This window comes from Polypterus senegalus, chromosome 14 (assembly GCF_016835505.1).
Source record: "Polypterus senegalus isolate Bchr_013 chromosome 14, ASM1683550v1, whole genome shotgun sequence".
In the NCBI taxonomy this organism is placed as follows: domain Eukaryota; kingdom Metazoa; phylum Chordata; class Cladistia; order Polypteriformes; family Polypteridae; genus Polypterus; species Polypterus senegalus.
The window spans coordinates 25,056,626-25,082,291 of NC_053167.1; the positions used below are offsets into that span (position 1 = coordinate 25,056,626).

The window sequence follows — 25,666 nt, forward strand, 5'->3', positions numbered from 1 at the left end:
GTATAATTATCTCCTGTACCATCATCAGTCCACACCTTGAACCTGTCCCAGTTATTCAATACATAAGACAGAATCAAGAGTGAGCCTGATATGGCCGTGCAATATGTAACAAAGAGAATGGAAAAGGTAGGTGCTATCTCTGGGCATGGAAACCACTCGGTAAGTGACAGTTCTTTGATCGATAGTGATCATCTCGATAGACATGGTAATGGGGGTTGGAATGATAAAGGAAATGGGTACCTGAGCAATGTAACGTAAGTGTAAAATACCTATACAATAACTATAATTGTACTAAACAAACAAAACAGCGGAGAAGCCGTGGATTAAACAAATTCGGGCTGTAGTTTTCAGTAGGGAGATGTGAATCCCGTGGCGAAGCAAGGAAGGGAATGTAGAGACCGGAGCGACGGACAGTCTTATATAGGCAGGCAGCCAGCCAGCCAACCACGTGGAAGGCGTTGGGATGGGGGACACAACGCCACCTCACGCGGTGACTGAGGTGCAGGCTATGGACGTATATATGTACGTAAGTAGGATTCAGTTAGCGTTGGGAACCCGTGTACCAAATTTCTTGAAGATGGGCCCATAAGTAACAGACTGTTGAAAAGTTCAATATGGCGGCCGACAGTGGCATCATACCACCGAAATAAGTAAGTACATTGGTTTCGGTTAGTGCAGGGAAGCCGCCTACCAAATTTCGAGAAGATGGGGCCGTAAATAAGAAAGTTCAACATGGCGGACGTTATTGACCGTTATGCGTAGAATTTCGAAATGAAACCTGCTTAATTGTTGTAAGTAAGCTGTAAGGAATGAGCCTGCCAAATTTCAGCCTTCTACCTACACGGGAAGTTGGAGAATTAGTGACGTTGGAAAGTTCAATATGGCGGCCGACAGTGGTGTCATACCACCGAAATAAGTACATACATCGGTTTTGGTTAGCGCAGGGAAGCCACCTACCAAATTTCGTGAAGATGGGGCCATAAATAAAGTTCAACACGGCGGACGTTGTCGAACGTTATCAACCGTCATGACCGTTACGCGCAGAATTTTGAAATGAAACCTGCTTAACTTTTGTAAGTAAGCTGTAAGGAATAAGCCTACCAAATTTCAGCTTTCTACCTACATGGGAAGTTGGAGAATGAGTGAGTGAGTGAGAGGGCTTTGCCTTTTATTATTATAGATTTACATTATATGTACCACTTCACAGTTTAGGGAAAACCTTCCATTATTCATTTTGTACAGATATTTTGACAATCGCATCATTGAATGAATAAACCTTAGTTGTTGGGAATTTAATCCACACCCCAAAGAAAAGACAATACAGGTGCCGGTCATAAAATTAGAATATCATGACAAAGTTGATTTCAGTAATTCCATTCAAAAAGTGAAACTTGTATATTAGATTCATTCATTACACACAGACTGATGTATTTCAAATGTTTCATTAGTTGTCAGTTATCAAAATTAAAAGAAATTAAAGTCCCAAATTCAGTATCTCGAAAAATTAGAATATCAATTAAGACCAATGCAAAAAAAGGATTTTTAGAAATGTTGGCCAACTGAAAGGTTATGAACATGTAAAGTATGAGCATGTACAGCACTCAATATTTAGTTGGGGCTCCTTTGGCCTGGATTACTGCAGCAATGTGGCGTGGCATGAAGTCGATCAGTCTGTGGCACTGCTCAGGTGTTATGAGAGCCCATGTTGCTCTGATAGTGGCCTTCAGCTCTTCTGAATTGTTGGGTCTGGCGTATTGCATCTTCCTCTTCACAATACCCCATAGATTTTCTATGGGGTTAAGGTCAGGCGAGTTTGCTGGCCAATCAAGAACAGGGATACCATGGTCCTTAAACCAGGTACTGGTAGTTTTGGCACTTTGTGCAGGTGCCAGGTCCTGTTGGAAAATGAAATCTGCATCTCCATATAGTTAGTTAATCAGCAGCAGGAAGCATGAAGTGCTCTAAACCATCCTGGTAGATGGCTGCGTTGACCTTGGACCTCAGAAAACACAATGGACCAACAACAGCAGATGACATGGCACCCCAAACCATTACTGACTGTGGAAACTTTACACTGGACCTCAAGCAACGTGGATTCTGTGCCTCTCCTCTCTTTCTCCAGACTCTGGGACCTTGATTTCCAAAGGAAATGCAAAATTTACTTTCATCAGAGAACATAACTTTGGACCACTCAGCAGCAGTTTTGTCTTTACCCCAGGCGAGACGCTTCTGACGCTGTCTCTTGTTCAAGAGTGGCTTGACACAAGGAATGCGACGGCTGAAACCCATGTCTTGCATACTTCTGTGCATGGTGGTTCTTGAAGCACCGACGCCAGCTGCAGTCCACTCTTTGAATCTCCCCCACAGTTTTGAATGGGTTTTGTTTCACAATCCTCTCCAGGGTGTGGTTATCCCTATTGCTTGTACACTTTTTTTTCTACCACATCTTGTCCTTCCCTTCGCCTCTCTATTAATGTGCTTGGACACAGAGCTCTGAACAGCCAGCCTCTTTAGCAATGACCTTTTGTGTCTTGCCCTCCTTGTGCAAGGTGTCAATGGTCGTCTTTTGGACAACTGTCAAGTCAGCAGCCTTCCCCATGATTGTGTATCCTACAGAACTAGACTGAGAGACCATTTAAAGGCTTTTGCAGGTGTTTTGAGTTAATTAGCTGATTAGAGTGTGGCACCAGGTGTCTTCAATATTGAACCTTTTCACAATATTCTAATTTTCCGAGATACTGAATTTGGGACTTTTATTAGTTGTCAGTTATAATCATCAAAATTAAAAGAAATAAACATTTGAAATGCATCAGTCTGTGTGTAATGAATGAATCTATTATACAAGTTTCACTTTTTGAATAGAATTACTGAAATAAATCAACTTTGTCATGATATTCTAATTTTATGACCGGCACCTGTATTGTAAGCAGATATGCTTTTGAACAGAAAATGAGTACAAAAAACAACCGTAAGAAAAAAAGAGTCCTAAGATATTGGCTAGAGACAGCTATAAAGTTGACAGCTTATCTGACAATGTACAATTATATCACTACATTAATATCTTGTAGAAATAAGCCTAGCAACTGTAATTCATACATAATTCAACCTAAATATTAAAAGTGCAATATGTCCTTACCTTGCTGCGCAGCCACCTTCGTTCCATCTAAAGGATTTACAATCCCTGGGTAATCTCGCCCAAATGACAGATGTGAAATGTGATGAGTCATATTAATCTGCAGAAAAAGATATGAAATGTTATAATATGAGGGTACCACTATTTTTATATCTGAAATTATTTTAAGTCATGCTCTTTATAGCTAAAATTACAATTAACAGAAGGAATTTTGATTTTACATGAAAAAAGAAAATGTAGTTAATGTCACTTTTTATATTTCATTGTATTTATTCTTCAGTAGTTAATAATAAGATTACTTTGTGACCCATCCTGCCATTTTAGTACTGAAGAATTACAGTGATGCAGCAATTAAAACACTACTGCACAATATTCCCAGAATCCTGGGTTCAGTGGCCTGGGCATTATCTGTACGGAGCTGAGCAGGAACCCATTAAGGATCTAGCTAAACTTCATACTGCTGCAAATTTTTATCACAACCATCAGGTGGGGAAAATTTAATAAAAATAACAGTATTTGGGCATTTTGCAATTAGTGTTTTGGTTGACAACAAGTGATGCATGTCAAGTTTACTTTAATGTAACGCGTTTTATCCTGCTTTTGGCTGTTGGTGTTGATCGCATGTTTTCAGATTCCGCATTTCTACATGAAACATGCCAAAAACGTCAATAGTCACTAAAGATGTTTCTGTACTCTTTCAAAATGCTTCAACTGCTACAATTATTAGTCTCATCATCAAAGTAGAGAAAGTTAGTTCCAGAATTGTTCACTCGTGACCAAAACATAACTACGTTCAGGCTAATTTAAACATGAAATAGCATGCTTAAGACTGTTTCCAATTCACTTTTCTGCATCCTTTTGCTTTTCATAGAGACATTTTCTTTTAAAATTCTACTAACTTATCTTTGCTTATACCAACATTTACTCTAATCTTTCTTTTGTTTGGCCCTGATAAGGATTGCATTCTACACATTTGAACTCGCAATTCTGCAGAGCTTTTGCCGAACCAAAGAATAAAATATTTTCACTCATGTACCAGATTGTTGGCAAATTCTACAGCAATTTTGCATCTGTTCTTCTGAGGCGTGGCAGAACAGTTATCTTGTGTAGTTTTCTTTCCCTCAGCTGATGGGTTTGTTGTCAGTCCTAAGAATGCCAGTGATAAGTAGCATTTTAAGTTACTCTAAACTGTATATCTATAAGTATGCCTGGTTTCTGTGTTAAATTGTGTTTTCTTTATATATGGCATTAACAATAAGGAATGTTTCACACAAAATTTAATATGCAAAGTTCCCGAGACAAAAAAAATGTAATGACAAAACAGAAATATCACATTCTATAAGAAAGTTTGCGTCTTTGGAGATCAATGGTGGACATCAGAACCACCCATGAAAGTCTCATATTATTCGTGTCATGCAATCTACATGTCAAGTTATCCATTCATATGCTCACAACAACCAAAATAGATGCATTTTAGATAAAATATTATTCTCACAGACACAAGCTTTTTCAACTGATCTTGATGTTCTTTCCCCAAGGATGCTTTTTGTATTCAATGCTGTACATACAGTGGTGTGAAAAACTATTTGCCCCCTTCCTGATTTCTTATTCTTTTGCATGTTTGTCACACAAAATGTTTCTGATCATCAAACACATTTAACCATTAGTCAAATATAACACAAGTAAACACAAAATGCAGTTTTTAAATGATGGTTTTTATTATTTAGGGGGAAAAAAAATCCAAAGCTACATGGCCCTGTGTGAAAAGTAATTGCCCCTTGTTAAAAATAACCTAACTGTGGTGTATCACACCTGAGTTCAATTTCCGTAGCCACCCCAGGCCTGATTACTACCACACCTGTTTCAATCAAGAAATCACTTAAATAGGAGCTGCCTGACACAGAGAAGTAGACCAAAAGCACCTCAAAAGCTAGACATCATGCCAAGATCCAAAGAAATTCAGGAACAAATGAGAACAGAAGTAATTGAGATCTATCAGTCTGGTAAAGGTTATAAAGCCATTTCTAAAGCTTTGGGACTCCAGCGAACCACAGTGAGAGCCATTATCCACAAATGGCAAAAACATGGAACAGTGGTGAACCTTCCCAGGAATGGCCGACCGACCAAAATTACCCCAAGAGCGCAGAGACGACTCATCCGAGAGGTCACAAAAGACCCCAGGACAACATCTAAACAACTGTAGGCCTCACTTGTCTTAAATTAAGGTCAGTGTTCACGACTCCACCATAAGAAAAAGACTGGGCAAAAACGGCCTGCATGGCAGATTTCCAAGACGCAAACCACTGTTAAGCAAAAGAACATTAGGGCTCGTCTCAGTTTTGCTAAGAAACATCTCAATGATTGCCAAGACTTTTGGGAAAATACCTTGTGGACTGATGAGACAAAAGTTGAACTTTTGGAAGGCAAATGTCCCGTTACATCTGGTGTAAAAGGAACACAGCATTTCAGAAAAAGAACATCATACCAACAGTAAAATATGGTGGTGGTAGTGTGATGGTCTGGGGTTGTTTTGCTGCTTCAGGACCTGGAAGGCTTGCTGTGATAGATGGAACCATGAATTCTACTGTCTACCAAAAAATCCTGAAGGAGAATGTCCGGCCATCTGTTCGTCAACTCATGCTGAAGCGATCTTGGGTGCTGCAACAGGACAATGACCCAAAACACACCAGCAAATCCACCTCTGAATGGCTGAAGAAAAACAAAATGAAGACTTTGGAGTGGCCTAGTCAAAGTCCTGACCTGAATCCAATTGAGATGCTATGGCATGACCTTAAAAAGGCGGTTCATGCTAGAAAACCCTCAAAGCTGAATTACAACAATTCTGCAAAGATGAGTGGGCCAAAATTCCTCCAGAGCGCTGTAAAAGACTCACTGCAAGTTATTGCAAACGCTTGATTGCAGTTATAGCTGCTAAGGGTGGCCCAACCAGTTATTAGGTTCGGGGGCAATTACTTTTTCCACACAGGGCCATGTAGGTTTGGATTTTTTTTTTCTCCCTAAATAATAAAAACCATCATTTAAAAACTGCATTTTGTGTTTACTTGTGTTATATTTGACTAATGGTTAAATGTGTTTGATGATCAGAAACATTTTGTGTGACAAACATGCAAAAGAATAAGAAATCAGGAAGGGGGCAAATAGAGTAGGAGTATACAGTGGTGTGAAAAACTATCAGATTGTTTATCTCTGCATTCAGCGTAAATTAGATTAAACATTTCCTCAGCCATCAGTACTAATATTTTTTTGTATGGGAGTATTTCTTTAAAAAAAAAATGTACACAAATCAGTGGAAAAGGAAAAGCTTATGAGAACCGAACACAAAAAAACTTGTATTATACTAAAAACTAAAACACGTATTTTTACAGAGACTTCGAATGTTGTACGATTGTTAGACATGTTTGTTCCAACATCTCAGAAACTGCAACCATATTATGATTTTCATTTATTTCAGTCTGTAGAGTTGATAAAAAATGGGTAGGACAGCACACGTGTCAGCTAAGGATAGAAAGGTGATGTACAGTTGTCTTGCGATTCCCAAAAGCTGGCTTACTGAAAACTGATAAAAACATCACTGCAAGATGTAGATGTTCGGGTCATATTTGGTGTAATTAACATGAATTCACAGTTCCATCCTGCCTTGTGTCAACAGTATAGAAGTAGAATAATGGAATGGGGAATATTTAAGGAACATATTTCAGCCTGGGAATATTAACTGAGTATTTTTTTGAATGTCATGGTTTAATGAAGTATTTTTATTGTATTACTGTCAAGTATTATTTTTATTGTTGCATCACTTTATAGCCACAGTCAGCCCTTTTCAAATGGATAGCTCCAGCATGCATAATCTTAGATTGATTCCACAAACGTGACAGTGAAATAAGCTTATTCAGTGTAATCTGCATGGTTGTAGGTCACAATCCAGAAGAGCAACTTTGGGGAAAAAGTGGAATGGAAAACTCAAGGGTATGAAAATCTTCAGGAAAATGAGTGAAGTTATTGAATGAGCATTGACCAAAATACCCAAGAAATATTTTCAGCAACCTATTGAATCCATCCTTTAAAAAAAGGGGTTCATACTTATGTACACTTAGTACTAGATAGTGCCTACTTTATTAAGTGTACATACACCTGGGAATAACTTGTATTTCACACTTGTGCGTCATATTCATTCTTTTATATAAAAGTCACAAAGTTTGTATGTACAGCATAACATAAATTTGATATTTTACTATTGAGTCTGCTGTACATACACTAGATGTGATGCATCTTATTACATATAGTGTAAAATATATGTAAACACTTACATTGTCCAGGCCAAAGCTCTGCAGGTCATGAACTGAAAAAACAAAAAAAGGACTAAAATAAAAAAAAATTAAAACACATGACATGCATATAAACATTAACTGGACACTATTAACAATGAACATGTGAACTAGGACCCATTACTCAAGAATAATGTCATTGCAGAAAGTACACAAAGAAACCACCACCACAGTATAAGAGGATTGAGAACATTTACTGTAGTTCTTCAAATGTTACTGCTTTAAATATACGTTTTGATTGAAACTACTGCATTCTCTTCCTAAAATTCAATTACAATACTGTATAATCGTTACAAAAAATGTAAGAAAAACAACAGGCAAACAAGAATTGGCACATATACATATACCTGAGCAAATGATGCACATTGTTCATGGCTCAGGTATCAATTCATGCTAAAGCAACTGTATACAATATTACCAATCAAAAAGGCAATAATCGTGCCCTGAAATACATCATTTTAATTAAACCTACTAATTTTAAGCATGCCCCTATAAGGTTTATGTAAGAAACCAAGCCATGATCTACAGAATTCTCAAAAACCACAAGTCCCTTAACTGATTATGAGTTTAGAAAAGGGTTAAAAAAATACATTTCTTTGGAACTAGATGTGTCTAAATACAGAATCTATAAGGCCTCAATTAGTAGGCAGCAGAGAAGTCATTGCTCTAAAATTGCTCATATTTAATTCAAAACTCTAAGTGATCTTGCACATTTTTTTCTTTAGATAAATTATTTTGGCTATAAGGAAAAAACAACCTTGCTTTGTGAAAATCTAACAGCAAGCACTGTGGTTATGAATGCCATGATTTGGGGCTGCTTTTTCTGCTTATGGAAGTACTCAAATGACCATCATCACAAGAACGATCAGTTAGAGAACAGTTATTTAATTCAATACAATATACTATGTACTGAAGTTCAACATCTGTGAAATACAGTGGGATGGATGGTGCTCACTATAGAAAGATACCACATCAATTCACAAATAAATAATATTTAACCTGAGCCAAAAGAGGTCCTTCAGTACAACAGTGATGAAGATTCTAACAAAACTACCAAAGATGGATTAAAAGGATTAAATTTTGTTTGGGAATGGTTGACTGAAATTTCAGAAATCGGCCTAATTGCAATGTTTTGGCAACACAATAACAAAAAAACAATATAGGCTCCTTATGCTAGGCAACAAATCTGTAGCAGCTAAAGCAGTTTTGTAAGAATGATGGGGCAGTAATATTTAGGATGCAACAGACTGAAACCTAGAGGAAACACTATTGCTAAAAAATGTGCCAACTCTAATTGAATTAAAAGGTTATTACAGATTTAATTAAAAAAAACAACTTCCAAGTACAAAGCTAACATTTAAAGAACTGCAGTTAAGTGTTAAATAAGCAAACATTACAGTAAATTATTTAGACTTTTACTAGAGCACCATGCATGGCACCTGAAAAACTTGGGATTTCTTGACTAAGCCTCTGCACTTTTATTTTGGACCATAGGGGTTTAAATACAGTCTTAAATTAAAGTAATTTAATATAGGATTGTTTGTTTAATTTTTTAATAGGTTTGAATTGCAAGTTAGAATAACCATTTACGGAGAGGAGGTTCACACATATTCGCTGAATTAGGAATCCTCTAGATTTAACTCACATTATTGTGCTCTGCCAACACCTCTGACTTTTATACCACCTTCCAGAAACACAACAACTATTTAATGGAAATGTAATCTTTGCACTGTAAATTGTGTGCGAATAGCAGCACAATGGCAAATGTTGACCTTTCATGAAAATGTACATTCAACATTTTACAGCCCAGATGATCCTTTTTGCCCCCTAATTTTCTTCTTTGCATTGTGATTTAGTATTTAGCATATTTTTAATGGGTAGCACAAACATACAATATTTAGCATTGTTATTTCACCACTCTAGAACAATGGCTTAGATTCCCTGTACAGTCGCAATCTTGTGAGCAGTTTGTGCATTCTCTCTTTGTTGGTATGGCTTCCCCTTTCTCATCCTATACATACGTGCATCAGGTGAACTAGTGTCCATTGCCAGTGTATGGCCCTATAATGAAATAGCAACCCATCCATATTCTGTGTGTGCCTTGTGCCAGAGGCTACTGGAATAGGCTCTGGCTCACCATGGCCCTAAAATTAGATTTAGCATGGTTAGTAAATGGATGGATGGTACATTAAAGGAACACTTTGGTTTGGTTTTTTTTTTACTTTTATACCTACTTCTATCTAGATACAGGTGTTAGGGTCACAGAGCATAAGTATGAATTAAAAAATATGCTATATTAAAACACACTGTCTTTGATATAGCAGTAAATGTTTCATGCAGCAGTAAACATTTGACATAATTATGTTTAATTCTGATACAAAAAGCACTTTTTTTTAAATTAGGCATACTAAAAACTAACATGAAATAACTAATAATATATGTGTGCAAATATTGCTGCAAGAAAACAAAGACTAGCAGTTTCTAATATTAAATGTCTTTACTTCATCACTACCATAGAGAGATAACAGTTGTTGTCAATCTTATAAATTTTGAGATTGAATTTTATGAAATCCTATTACATAACAATTGCAATTATTTATATCTTACAGCTAAAAAAAAATCTTCTTGACTAGTTAAGACACTGCTTAGATTTTTGTCTGCAATATTGTCTATGGTTTAATTTAAAGAAAATTTTAACTGCCTCAACTTTCAAGGCTTTGTAATCCATTATCTTAATGGGTTGCATATTAAATTGGTGTAGTAATTGACTTGTGGACTGTGTCGTTAGTCTTTATATCCCACAGTATCAATTGTGAAGCAATCAAAGATTAGTAGCTATACATAAGACAGTAACATAGGTGGATCCGTTTTTTTTTTTTTTTATACTGGTCCAATGTTTATATGTTAACTTTTTATGTATTCATTAAATAATTTGATTACAAATATCAGATTAACTCCTACATTTCATACGTTATTATGGTATGTAACATGACACAAATGTAGAGAGTTTGAATATTAAAAATTAAACAAATTTTATTTAAGTTAGAATTTGAGGAAACATTGTTTGCTTGCACTCTGTTTTTTAATTTATGATGCTAAATTTCACAGAGTTGGAAATATTGAGTACTCTAAGAAATTTAGTATCTTTTAACCTAATGCATCATGATTAAATTAAAAAAAATAAAAATAGTGAGTGGGAACTATTTTCTTGGAACACCGTCAACAGAGAGTGATGTATGTCGGCTAGAAGGGTCTGCCTCGAAAGCTTGCATATTATAATCTTTTTTGTTAGCCAATGCTTGACTTCTCACTACTTTCTTTCTCTCCCTTTTTTTTAAAAAAAACAAAGTGTGCCTTTGTGCTTAGCCCAAGTACAAAATAATGTCGAGCACCACCTTATGTTCATATAGTTAAGTCCCTTCTCAGAAAATACCTGACATTGAGGAAAAAGAAATTAACTATTCAACTTTAAAAACTGTAACACACTCACTCATGATTCAATACAATGTGTTACTGCTTTGATAAGGTTTAATGTATGCCATTACAGTAGTTTAGGAGTCCACTGACTCTAAGAGAAGATCTAAACATTTGTTATCCTTCACTTTAGATTTTAATTGTACATAATGTCAGTTACTATATATTAAATAAAAAGTAAGGTTCTCTATTCATCTCAAAAAGGTTTTAAATGTATTCTTCTTGTAGGCAATGTGTATATTAACATAATGCATGTTGCATTTAACAAATTGCATATTGCATTTAACAAATTATATTACACATTAACAAAATTCTTGTGATAATCCATCCAACCATTTTTAATTCTTCATTGAGGCCAGAGCCTATCATGGCTACAATGAACAAAGAATAATGTCAGCCTTGATGTGATTTCATGGAAAATTCCCCACTGCTCACTACATTAATTTAAAGATGGCAATCTGTTTAAAAGATTTGTGGGAACAAATTAAAAAAAACATAAGGCAATAAGCTAAAATTCTGAACAGGAACACCAGTGAGTGGATCGCTTATCTGTACATTTTACAATATTATACTGTAGTTATGTCCATGTATATGAAAGAAACACAGTTCTTTTCATTGTAGCAGAAAGAACAATGCACTTTTTCTACATAAGGAAAAGAGTATTATTGATAAAGATGCACAAAAGCGTACATCAGATTTTGCTTAGAGGCACATTTCTGGTTTACAGGAAGGAAAAAGTTCATACAGTTTTCATGGATGTTCCTAAAACTAAATAGTGGAATTAAATACTTGAATTGCAGGATAGTTTACCCATTTGATTAATGAACATTTCAAAATATATTCTGAAGACTGTAGAATTTTGCTTTGGCACCTAACAAATAATGGCGATTTTGGACAAGGGTGACAAAGTGACTAGTACAGATTTCAGATCTTACATTCAGTCACTGTTTATGTGGTCTGTATGTTTTCTTAAATCTTTGTGGCCTTTCCCCCAGATACTCCTGTCGCCTCCCACATCCCCAAATATGTAACTCTTATTTAAAGATTCCACACAGGCCTAATGAGACTATTAGTGTCAGTTTGTGTGTGTGTGTGAGAGAGTGGGCCTATTGACATACTAGGACAATGTCCAGAACAGATTCCTACTATGTGATATATTTAGAGTTCACATCCTGTGGGGTTGTGGCAATAACAAAAATAGCTCAGTCATGGAGGTAACTGTGGAAGATGCCCACACTTAGAGTATTCCCAGCAGAGTAAAGTAATAATAATGTTTCAGCAGAAATTAGAATTGTAAAATAATCAATGGTCAGAACTGCTAGTATGCAAAGTACCAGCATATAATGGATGACAGAACCACACCAGCTTACATAATTAAGTAAGGCTGCTATCTAAGTTAGCCGAAAAAAAGTGACATATTGAATGAAAACATATGGTAATGAATTTTTGACTGAAATATACAATGGTCTATACACAGACAATTACCCCGCCATAAACATACTTCTTGCAGGTAAAATACTTAATAAGAATGCTGCCCTCTTTTTCATCACACAAAAGTTTATCTTAAACCTAAGCACATATTATAGGAAGCGTAAAAGCAAATATTCAGCAATAGGTATATAATTAAGAAAAGAAATGCTTTATATTAGAAAGCTGCAATTTAACAGGGTAAATGGTGACCAGCCCACATTACATTTTTACTGGTTTGAAGTGACAAAGCAAGACTTAGCATGTGAAATGGGGTATTCATGTTTAACAAAAATATTTTAATTATTTTTACTTTTAACTTATTTCACTCCCCAGTGAATTTGCAAATGTGAAAAAAAAAAAAGGTGACTTACTCTCCACAGCGTGTACTGCAGAAAGAAAAGAGAGGAGAGGGTGTCACATATAAATTGAAAGTGTTATATAAAAGTCATTTACTGGCTCCCCATCCCATCAACCCCAATGCTCCCTTTCCCATCCTGTTTCGTTTCCTTCTGCACTTAACAATAGATTTTCATTTTTGTGTGTGAATCTACTTGAACGTCTTAGTCTACTAGTGCCACGAAAAGATGCTTAGCCTCAAATATAAAATGTACTTATTTTCTGTCCCAACTGTAGTTTTCATTTTGAAAGCATCTTTGAACTGGTGCATTTATACTTTTGTTACTAAGTCTTGCTAACACTGCAGAACAGGACCACTGGACATATTTCTAGCTTGTTTTTCTTGTAAGGATGCATATCTTTTACAGATAAAACTGGAAACTTGTCCAGCAAACAGTAACATGGAGATAGGCGTTTCTTCCCCAAGTCAATCATTCTGTAGACTCTGTGTGTTTTTTGTGCGGTTTATTTAAAGTACAACTCAGTCCACTTACAGGTTATCATTTAGTTTTAGACAAATATCAGATTCTTCCATTACATCAAACCACTTGCTCAGCAAGAATTAATGTGTTACTGAATATAATCTGCTTAATTAGCATTAGTGTGAATTGTGAAATGTAGCAAAGATGTATATGCCCTGGCAGAAAATTATTAGCATGTGTTATCAGCTTAGCAGAACTTAAACTCTAACAATCTATTTAGACAAAAACGTCTTCATCAGATAAACATATTTTCTTGAACAAAGCTCAAAAGTTTCTACAAAATAAAACACATGCTGCAGCAGCATAAGAAAATCCTACTACTAAAAAAAAAACAACAACAAAGTATCTTTGTGTTTAAACACGACCATTTAAATTTTGCTTTATGAAGCAATAAATCATCAAGAAAAACGATGAGAACAGTTTAATTATGACCATTATGCAATCTAGAGGGAGGAATTACAATTTCCCTAGGGTGTTATGAAAGTGTTCATTGAATGTATATACAGTGCATCCGGAAAGTATTAACAGCATATCACTTTTTCCACATTTTGTTATGTTACAGCCTTATTCCAAAATGGATTAAATTCATTTTTTCCCTCAGAATTCTACACACAACACCCCATAATGACAATGTAAAAAAAACTTTACTTGAGGTTTTTGCAAATTTATTAAAAATAAAAAACCTGAGAAATCACATGTACATAAGTATTCACTGCCTTTGCTCAATACTTTGTCAATGCACCTTTGGCAGCAATTACAGCCTCAAGTGTTTTTGAATATGATGCCACAAGCTTGGCACACCTACCCTTGGCCAGTTTCGCCCATTCCTCTTTGCAGCACCTCTCAAGCTCCATCAGGTTGAATGGGAAGCATCAGTGCACAGCCATTTTAAGATCTCTCCAGAGATGTTCAATCGGATTCAAGTCTGGGCTCTGGCTGGGCCACTCAAGGACATTCACAGAGTTGTCCTGAAACCACTCCTTTGATAAGCTGGCTGTGTGCTTAGGGTCGTTGTCCTGCTGAAAGAATGAACCGTTGCACCAGTCTGAGGTCAAGAGCGCTCTGGAGCAGGTTTTCATCCAGGATGTCTCTCTACATTGCTGCAGTCATCTTTCCCTTTATCCTTACTAGTCTCCCAGTTCCTGCCGCTGAAAAAATTCCTCACAGCATGATGCTGCCACCACCATGCTTCACTGTAGAGATGGTATTGGCCTGGCGATGAGCAGTGCCTGGTTTCCTCCCGTGCCATTCACACCAAAGAGCTCAATCTTTGTCTCGTCAGACCAGAGAATTTTGTTTCTCATGTTCTGAGAATCCTTCAGGTGCCTTTTGGCAAACTCCAGGTGGGCTGCCATGTGCCTTTTACTAAGGAGTGGCTTCCGTCTGGCCACTCTATCATACAGGCCTGATTGATGGATTGCTGCAGAGATGGTTGTCCTTCTGGAAGGCTCTCCAATCTCCACAGAGGACCTCTGGAGCTCTGACAGAGTGACCATCGGGTTCTTGGTCACCTCCCTGACAAAGGCCCTTCTCCCCCGATCGCTCAGTTTAGATGGCCAGCCAGCTCTAGGAAGAGTCCTGGTGGTTTTGAACTTCTTCCACTTACGGATGATGGAGGCCACTGTGCTCATTGGGACCTTCAAAGCAGCAGATATTTTTCTGTAACCTTCCCCAGATTTGTGCCTGACAATCCTGCTCGACAATTCCTTTGACTTCATGCTTGGTTTGTGCTCTGACATGAACTGTCAACTGTGGGACCTTATATAGACAGGTGTGTACCTTTCCAAATCATGTCCAACCAACTGAATTTACCACAGGTGGACTCCAATTAAGCTGCAGTAACATCTCATGGATGATCAGAGGAAACAGGATGCACCTGAGCTCAATTTTGAGCTTCATGGCAAAGGCTGTGAATACTTATGCACATGTGCTTTCTCAATTTTTTTATTTTTAATAAATTTGCAAAATCCTCAAGTAAACTTTTTTCACATTGTCATTATGGGGTGTTGTGTGTAGAATTCTGTGGAAAAAAATGAATTGAATACATTTTGAAATAAAGCTGTAACATAAAAAAAATGTGGAAAAAGTGATGCGCTGTGAATACTTTCTGGATGCACTGTATCTGCAGAAGAAATTTAAAATTTGCAACCAAGCATGCAGGCTAAGAATATATAACATCATCCAAAATTATTCAAGTTCTAGAGAATATAGGAAACACATAGAGAGTGGCAAACTGAACCATGTGGAACCTCATTTTTTGTCTTAACCAGTAACCGAAGAATTTCTCTTTATATCAAGAGATTCTATCTCACAAGCCCTTCAATGTAACATGCTGCAGAGAAGTGGGGAAATTTGCTTTTCATATAGCAACTTACTAACAATTACAAAATATACAGATTGCAATTATACTGATACTACTGATAATACTACATAAAAAGAAAAACTATTATTGTCAAAATAACAATATTCTCTTCCATATAAATGACGCTTCAATTTTACTTGAAGCAAGAAATGTAAATCTCTAAAAAGTGTGAAAAGCCTATGAAAAGTAAAAAAAAAAAAAAAAAAAAAAGACTAAGACGTAGATAAACACCTAGCACTTAACCACAATCCCATTTCAACCCTTAACACTAGAATTACCAAAGCCAACGAAAAAACAGCGTTTTTTGTCTTATAAATGTGTTGTTAGGTACAAGCAGATGCTACACCATCCCCCACCCCCTGCCACAGAAAGGGCAAGAATTTCTCCCAGTTCAAGCCTTGATTATTTAGGAGTGAGATACCTAGAGTTGTATAGGGTAAATAATTTCATGTGTGTTCCGTGTCTACGACAATCTATGTAAACACATTGATAAAACAAAAGTTTTTCCTGTTTTAGTAATAAATGCCAAAATGTAAACATGAAGTGTATAATGTGTGAAGGCTGAAGTCCAAATATCAAAGAAACACTTTCACAAAAGGTACAAGGATAATGCAACAGCTTCCGTGGTGCAGCGGTAAGAACTGCTCACTTGTGATCCAGTGGTTTGTTTTCAAATAATATTGCAATAGTACGATGATGTTTACTGATTGGGACTATTCAAGTCAAGTCAAGTTGGGGAGCATACACTGGTACAGTGCGTTGCCACACCCACTACACGATGAAATAACTTGGGATCCCGGTTTGCAACCCATCAGGCAGACACTCGGTCCAGTCCCACCCTCTGGAAATGACCCTCTCTCTGCCATAGCCAGGTGTTAAGTGGGCGACCCCTTGGCCTGGTCCAGCCACTCGGGTCCCCAATAATGAGGATCTTACGAGCCAGATCACCCTCTGGAAAACGCGCCACATGGCCGTAGTGCCATAACTGACGCTCCCTCACAATGCAGATAATGTGCCTCATTCGGGACTCCATGAGCAAGCACTCATTCGACACAAAATCAAACCAACAGTACCCAAGGATTTTCCGGAGAGACACAATACCAAAGGAGTTCAGTCTCTGTGTCAGGTCACTGGATAGCGTCAATGTCTCGCAACCATATAGCAAGACAGGAAGCACCAGGACTCTAAAGACTTGGACCTTCGTCCTTTTGCATAGATATCGGGAGTGCCACACACCCCTTTCCACTGACCTCATGGCCCCCCATGCTCTCCCAATCCATCTACAGACTTCATAGGAAGAGTCACCAGACACATGAATGCCACTGCCAAGGGAAGTAAACCTCTCAACAAGGCCTGATCTTTGGTTTTTATCCAGGACACTCGCAAGCCCAGACACTCAAGACTCTCGAGTGCCCTGATCAGAACCTCCTTTGACTCTGCAAAGATCACAGCATCGTCAGCAAAGTCAAGATCCGTGAATCTTTCTTCACCAACATATGCCCCACAGTCGCTGGACCCCATGACCTTGCCCAACACCCAGTCCATACAAGCATTGAACAGAGTAGAAGCAAGAACACACCCCTGATGAACCCCACAATCAATCAACTGGGAAAAACGCAGAGGTCCTGCCTCCACTCTGCACAGCACTCACAGTACCAGTGTACAGGCTGGCCATGATATCCAGCAACCACAAGGGGATCCCACAGGGTAGCTTGATCAACTGAGTCAAACGCTTTGCGAAAATCGGCAAAGGCTGCAAAGAAACTCTGCCGATATTCGCGTTTGTGCTCCATGAGAACCCTCAGTGCCAGGATGCAGTCGATGGTAGGCGTCTTAGGCGTAAAACCAGACTGTTCCAGTCACTGGTAGGTAAGCAAGTGATCACGGATCTTATTGAGGATGACCCTACCAAGGACCTTACCCGGCACCGACAGAAGTGTTATCCCCCTGTAGTTACTGCAATGCAGACGATCACCCTTCCCTTTCCAGGTAGGGATGACAAGTCCCGCTTTCCAGTCAGTTGGGATGATGCCGGTCTCCCAAATGGAAGCAAAGACTGCTTGCAATTCCAGGGGAACGGCCTTACCACCAGCCTGGAGAAGTTCATCCCAGATACCACAGATCCCTGCAGCCTTTCCCCCCTCAGCTAGTTCACCACCTGTGCAATCTCAGTGAGATTGGGTGGTTCACAACTAATTGGAGGATCAGCCTCAAGAACCATGGGTTTAGAGATATCCAACTTCCTAGCTGGAGGATCAGTGTTAAACAGCTGCTCAAAGTAGCCAGCCCAGCGGGTCACAACTGCAGTGTCATCCATAAGGACCGTTCCATCAACTGCCCTGACTGTTGACTCTCCGAGGAACAGATTCAGATGTGCGTAATACTTCGATTCCTCTGTAAGCAGAACGTGGGTCGCTAGACCACTGACTGTGTGTCACTTGCTCACAGATTCCTCTAACAAACGCCTCTTTATCTGCCCTCAGAGCCCTCACAGCTGTCCTTCTCAGTTCCCGGTATAGACCAGAGTTGCCACTGAGAAGTGCACTGCGAGTCTTCTCGATGATATCCAGGGTGCTCTGCAAGATGAAATACCTCCATCTGGGAACACCGGTAACACTAACACAACCCTCAGTAACCTTCAGGTTCTTGTCACGGAAGGTCTCCCACGTCACATTAGGATCGGCAGTCGTACCCAGATCTGAAAGTTCCTCACACAAACTGCATGCAAACTCATTAGAAAGAGCCTGGTCTTGGAGTCTGGCCAAGGCCAGGCTCATTTTCCTAGCAGGTGGTAACTTAGTGGACTTAAGCTGGATCCTAAGAGTAGCAACAACAAGTTCGTGGTCAGAATTCACAAACTGTGCACTTCTGTAGACCCTGCAGTTTTGCAAGAGTCTCCAGCATCTGCTCATGAGGATGTGATCGATCTCCTTCACCACACCACCAGTACTGGAGTACCAAGTCCGTTGGTAGCGGTTCAGGGCGCTAGAACCAGGATCCAGCAATTCACTGCCCCTGACATTTTGCAAAATCAAGGAACATGGAGCCACTTTCAGCCAATCCGAAGAAGAAGAAGCCAATCCGCTACAGCAACAGCTACCCCCACACCCTCCGAGTATGACAGCCATCAGGCCGACCAGACCAATAAAAGGTGTATTCACGTACAGATATCTGGCCAGTCCCCCATGTGCGCACCTCAGAGAGTAGCGCCACTGAAATGCAGAGTTTACACAGCTCCTCTGACAGCAGAGGAAGACGATCATCTTGCCGGAGAGACAAGACGTTCCATGTGCCAACCCGTATAGGCCACCTCAAATTGGGACCCGAGTGGTGCCATGCCGCGGGCGATGCCTCAGCACCACACCAGTTCCGATCCCTAACAGACCTGACCCTATTGGCTATAAAACGGTTTCGACTCTTCCAGACATGGGGCTCCCGAGGGCTTTGCCTTATCGCCTTCATGATGCAAGCAGCCTTTCTATGGGTGGCTGCAGCAGAGCTACTCCCGCTGAGAGCAAAAAGGAGTCCTTTCTGTATTCTCGGAGCTTTGTGAAGTTTATTTATTTATTTATTTTTTTTTTAAATGGTGCCTGGAATGCCAATCCTGCCACCAACCCTCATGATTTCCCTGCAAGCTGGACGACCGCTTGCAGGGCTTGATGCAGTTTAACATCATACCCAGGACTGTACTATTCAGGTCATAAAATTATTTCTTCAAAATGTCACATGTATTTGTCTTTCCCCCTCCCCCAGTGCTGCGTTGTCATCATGCACCAGAAGGCGTGAGCTTATGTGAGCAGGAACACGAGGGTGGCCAGATGCTGTGTGTTACAACATGCTTGACCTGGCGGTGATCAACGCACATGTAATGTGCAAGGCATGCACGGGGTCCACTGAGAAAAGAAGAGTGTTCTTTGCTCACTTGAGAGGAACTCTGTTGTCACTTCCTACAAGAAAAGGCGATGGAAAAATAAAAAGAGGATGCAACATCGACAGGCTTCTCTTCCAAGACAGCCTCTTCCCCCTGGAAAGCAAACTTAGTCAGTGTCAGGTGCCCCTTCAATGTAATAGGAACCACTGCATAGCGAGAAGCAAGTACATTGCAACAGGAATACATGTCGTAAATGTAGCAAAGACGATCCTTGGGTGTGTGAGAACTGTTAACATTTGAATCTGATGATTGAATATAGAGCGGAACTGATCTTTCTGTACTATTCTTTCCTATGCATGTCCTGGAGTACAAAAGAAACACCACCATGCACCAAAATGTGGAGACTAGACAAGATCGGGTGGAGGAAAAAAAAAAAAAAAAAAGTCATTGATTACAACCGCAAGAAATCATGAGAATGAATATGAATAATGTTGCATCAGTGCCACAATGTTTTCTGAAATGTACTATATACAGGTCATAAAATGAATTATTCCAAATATCATATACTAGCAGAATACCCGTGCAAAATACCTTCAACCATAATCCAGACTCTCATTGGAACCTACAGGAAGCGTTTAGAGGCTATAATTTCTGCAAAAGGCGGATCTACTAAATATTGATCTCATTTCATTTTTTGTGGTGCCCAAATTTCTGCACCTGCCTGATTTTATTTGAACAACTATTGCACACTTTCTGTAAATACAATAAACTTCATTTCACTTCTCAAATATCACTGTGTGTGTCTCCTATATGATATATTTAACTGACATTTTTTATCGTAACAACCAACAATTTATACAGGAAAATAATGACTATTAACAAGGTTGCCCAAACTTTTGCATCCCACTGTATATTCAAGTTTTAACTTTAAATATTCCAACGCCGTCTTTATATACTCAGGTTTTGACTTTATATATTCAGAAACAAGTTTTGACTTTATTTATTCTGACAGTGACTTTATATAATCAAGTTTTGACTTTATATATTCGGGAATGACTTTATCTATACAAGTTTTGACTTTATATATTTAAATTTAGTCATCATTGCATACATTTTTCTTCACCATAGAAATTTAAAGACTAAATTCAACTTTCATTCCTACCAAAGATATTTCTGGCGACTAAATAGAACCTACTTATATCCAAATTCGAGCCATTGAGCTGTCACCTGCCTGCCTGAATAAGTCACCCTCGCTTCGCTCTTACTTTTTTACCGTTCATTTAATCATGGCTAGTGGCAGAAAAATTATAAAATGGCTTTACCAAAAAAATTATTGATAGCTAATCGATTATTCATAAAGCTTCAATTGGTGATCTGTTTTTCTGTGTTAACCTCATATTTTTTCATATTTCTTCTCAAACCAAAGGGGGTGCGAGGGTAAAATGAATTTGGGAAGCGCTGATCAATGTAATCAGTGTACTAGGAAATCATGCATTGCCAGAAGTTCTCCTTCCTTTGTAATGCAAAGTGTGATTAAATGCATTATTTTTTTAATGCGTTATGGAGCACATACATCGAAGCATCTCAACTGTGCTTGTGCTAAGAAAAGGAGACATTTTAAAAATAACGTAACATGATTGTCAGTGTAACCTTTTGTAAGTAGTGCCTTGAGGATTTAGTGTGGAGAAACTCTAGAGACAGCGTGTGTATTAACTTGTGGATTTTTCTGTGAGTATTTGGTGGCAGCGTCACAAAGTCGCTTCCGTAAGACTGCGTTAGCTGCGGAGCTCAGCTCAGAGCGAAATGAGGAGAATGGGAGGGGAGATGATGACGTGACTCCCCCACCCGCCTTAACTGTCAATCCCCCACAAACACAGTCTCTCGGAATTTGCATAAGCACAGCCCTTCATCTGCAATTTTAACTTAGTTACAAAGTGATCCAAACTCTCATTTATATCCTACGTCCTCTCATTAAACTTGTATCCCGCATTACCCATGGGCATAACAAACGCCAGCGGCAGCCTGTCTATGAACTTAATTTAAACTTTAGGTTTACACCGTGCTTTGTTTCCGAAGTAGCAGCACTCATGAATATGATTGTATATGTCACTTGCTCGCTTCTTATTGTTTCGCTGCCTTCTCAATTATACAGTATAATGCATGTTTTCTTCAGCGCTTTTTGTTGCTCTTCCTTGTTTTCTACGTGCTGCGTTGACAGTCAGTGCACGTGATTACGTGGGAGGCGTGATGATGTCACACGAAACTCCGCCCCCCACGGCTTTCAAGCTCAACTCCATTACAGTATATGGAGAAAAATAGCTTTCAGTTATGACCATTACGCGTAGAATTTCTAAATGAAACCTGCCCAACTTTTGTAAGGAAGCTGTAAGGAATGAGCCTGCCGAATTTCAGCCTTCCACCCACACAGGAAGCTGGAGAATTAGTGATGAGTCAGTGAGTGAGTGAGTGAGTCAGTGAGTGAGTGAGGGCTTTGCCTTTTATTAGTATAGATATCAATGTCTCGTTTTTTTCTCAGTGCGACTTTGACATCATGGACTATAAGGTGCATACTGATTCAGATTGAGTAGGAAACACTCAATAAAACTGAATAAAAAAATTTAAGTGACAATGAGATACCAAGAAGGCATGATTTACCAGTGTTTGTGTGTCAGCTTTTATCCCTCCAGATCAGAGAACTACCAGTTCCATTGTCTCAAAACACCACTCACATCTATAATTATTCCTAGTTTCAGATAAAAACTAACATCCTCAGATCTGTTTTTGAGGTGTGGGTTGTGGTATGTATTGTATTGTGATTGTGACAGAAAATAAAAGAAAAAAACGATAACTTTTACAAATACTGTAAATTTACAACAGCTATTACGGACACAAATCAAACGTATGTATTAATTGTATAGTATTAACAATACGAGCAGCTCACTACTCAAAATGGTAAATTTTCAAAGGAGCCGGTTTCAAGACCTCTGGATTACAAGTCAGCAGTTCTTACTGCTGCACCACGGAAGCTGTCGTATTATCCTTGTACCTTTTGTGAAAGTATTTATTTGATATTTGGACTTCAGGCTTCACACATTATACGCTTCATGTCAACATTTTGTCATTTATGACAAAAACGTGTTTTAACACTAGAATTACCAGAGCCTACGAAAAAACTCGTAAATCCGTCCCACCTTAAATCGCTTCTTAAAACCGTTCTCACCTCTCCGCCAGCGTCTTTTGTTAATCTAAATGTGCTGATAAAAGAAAAGCTGCAAGTAGCCGGCTATTCCATCCCCCCACCGACTTAGAACGTGCACAAACTTCTCCCTGCTCATGCCTTGATTGATTTTCTGGGAGTGAAGTGGAGTTTTAGAGTGGAAATAATAGATCGTTGTTTGGAACACACGCATTTCATGTCTGTTCCATTTCTACAGTAAACTGTGTAAACACATTGTTAAAACAGAAACGTTTTTTATATTCTAGTAGTAGATGACAAAATGTAGGCATAAACTATATAATGTATGAAGCCTGAAGTCCAAATATCAAAGAAATATTTTCACAGAAGGTACAAATCTAAACACAACAATTGCGCTTTTATTCAAAAATATAACTGCAGACACAAAAAGCCGCATTAACATGCGATGTTGACACTTGTTTATTATGACTTCCTCCATGGCGCAATAGACTCATTTTTGCGCATGCCCTCTGCATACTACTTGTGACTTTAGGCTTTAGGAAGTAAGTAAATAAATAAAGGTAAATTGTGTCATAAAATGATTTCTTCAAAACATCACATATATTTGTCTCTTTCTTTTTTTAAAATGTGCGTTGATCACCACCAGCATGTTATAGCATACAGCATCTGGCTACCTGCATGTTCTTGCGTGCACTGAATAAGAGACAAATATACAGTCTGACTGAGAGAATCAGACTGAAAATAATAATAAATAATATTGCATTTGTGAGATGATGTTGTCACATATATTGTCTCTTTCTTTCTGGTGTGTAATAGAAACCACAGCATAGAGAGAAATGCACAAAAAAAAAAGAGAGGGGGCATGCGCAAAAATGTGTGTAATGCCACGAAAAGTGCCTGCTGACACTTTAGTATGCAAGTAATGGTATGTGCATTCTTGCTCCGATGTAGAAAGGAGCGGAGTTTACGTCTGTTACAGCATGTCTATGTGAAAACAGCAGTATCAGATGCGGGGGTGGGGTGTGTTTGGGCTCGTGAACGTGGCCGAGATAATAAAACTGACTAAAAAAAAAAAAAAAGCTAACCTTTACAAGTATCATAAATTACACTGGCTGTTACAGACTGAAATCAAATGTATGTTTTTATTCTAAAATAGTAAGACTAAGAGCAGTTTACTTCTCAAAACGGAAAGGTGCAGGTTCGAACTCGCGACCTTTTGATTCCCAGTCGGCAGCCGAGTCTATTGCGCCACGGAGGAAGTCATAATAAACAAGTGTCAACTTTGCATGTTAAGGCGGCTTTTTGTGTCTGCAGTTATATTTTTGAATAAAAGTGTAATTGTTGTGTTAGATTTGTACCTTCTGTGAAAATATTTCTTTTGATATTTGGACTTCAGGCTTCATACATTATATAGTTTATGCCTACATTTTGTCATCTACTACTAGAATATAAAAAACGTTTCTGTTTTAACAATGTGTTTACACAGATTACTGTAGAAAAGGAACAGACATGAAATGCGTGTGTTCCAAACAACGATCTATTATTTCCACTCTAAAACTCCACTTCACTCCCAGAAAATCAATCAAGGCATGAGCAGGGAGAAGTTTGTGCACGTTCTAAGTCGGTGGGGGGATGGAATAGCCGGCTACTTGCAGCTTTTCTTTTATCAGCACATTTAGATTAACAAAAGACGCTGGCGGAGAGGTGAGAACCGTTTTAAGAAGCGGTTTAAGGTGGGACGGATTTACGAGTTTTTTCGTAGGCTCTGGTAATTCTAGTGTTAACAATGTGTTTATATAGATTGTTGTAGACATGGAACACACATTAAATTATTTACCCTATACAACCCTAGGTAGCTGACTCCCAGATAATAAAGGCTTGAACTGGGAGAATTTCTTGCCCTTTCTGTGGCGGTGGGGGGATGGTATAGCAGGCTGCTTGTTGCTTGTGCTTATCAACACATTTACAAGACAAAAGAAGCTGACTTAAGGTGGGCCGGAATTGAGTTTTTTCATAAGCTTTGGTAATCCTAGTGTTAAGTGGAATATAATGGATAATAACCTGGGTTATGGGGCATATGCAGTTAACTTCATCAATGGAATGATAATAAAAAATGTGTATCCTACAAGTGTGAACATTCTCACCATGAACATGGGACTGCTGGAAACTTTTCCCAGGTGCAAAATGAAAATTCCCAGCCACCTACGGAAGTTAAACACAAGTTCATTAAAAGTACAGATCAATAAAATGTAATTACTTAACATGTGCAGCATTTTAGTATTGATAAAGCTTTTCCATTGGCTAAAATCTGATATTTAGCAAAAACCTCTGAATAAATTAAAATCTTAACAACTATAAGGCTAAACTGAATTATATTTGACTTCTGTTTTTCTAAAATGTACAATTATTCCAGAGAAATAAAATTGAAGCCCATCTTCCTCATATATCTAACTTACTGCTTATTTAATAGAACATGCACAGTTTTACCTGTGATTTGCAAGAACTATGCAATAGAGCAATTAACTTAATTTTCATTTACTTTTCTCGATGAAAATTGTCAAGCAGGCATACTGAGCTGGACAGATCAGGAAACTGAATCCTTAGTGAGAGTCTACAGTTTTCCCCACAGAATTCCAAGGCAAGTCAAGAGATACAATACCTTCAGCGAGTTCTGGGTCTGCTATTGAGACTTCTCAGTAGATTCACTTCAGTTACTACATATACCTATGACCACAGTTGAAAATGGAGATGTAAAATAACCACTAAATTGACACTTTGTTTGCGGTCTTAATTGCTGCTTCAGTACCTCAGTTTGGTATAACAGCTGCACTGCTGTTGACACCAATTCACTGGTCAATCTCACAATCCTTCCCCATTTACTCTTCAAAAGGACTTTGAGGTACTAGAACTATTCTGTTTTTTTAACAGCTGCTCACCTC

General features: G+C 38.5%; 1 protein-coding gene across 3 annotated transcripts in view; it reads right to left on the reverse strand.

Moving 5' to 3' along the window:
• ergic3 (ERGIC and golgi 3) overlaps nucleotides 1-25,666 on the reverse strand; it is a 64,093-nt gene that overhangs the window by 25,095 nt on the left and 13,332 nt on the right. For 2 of the 3 annotated variants that reach the window (XM_039735765.1, XM_039735768.1), the window contains exons 7-10: nucleotides 24,872-24,929; nucleotides 12,792-12,806; nucleotides 7,459-7,490; nucleotides 3,137-3,233 (exon numbers count right to left, since the gene is read on the reverse strand). In XM_039735765.1, coding sequence (XP_039591699.1) covers nucleotides 3,137-3,233; nucleotides 7,459-7,490; nucleotides 12,792-12,806; nucleotides 24,872-24,929 — 202 coding nt within the window. The remainder of the gene's footprint in view (nucleotides 1-3,136; nucleotides 3,234-7,458; nucleotides 7,491-12,791; nucleotides 12,807-24,871; nucleotides 24,930-25,666) is intronic. The other variant, XM_039735767.1, reaches the window with a different exon arrangement.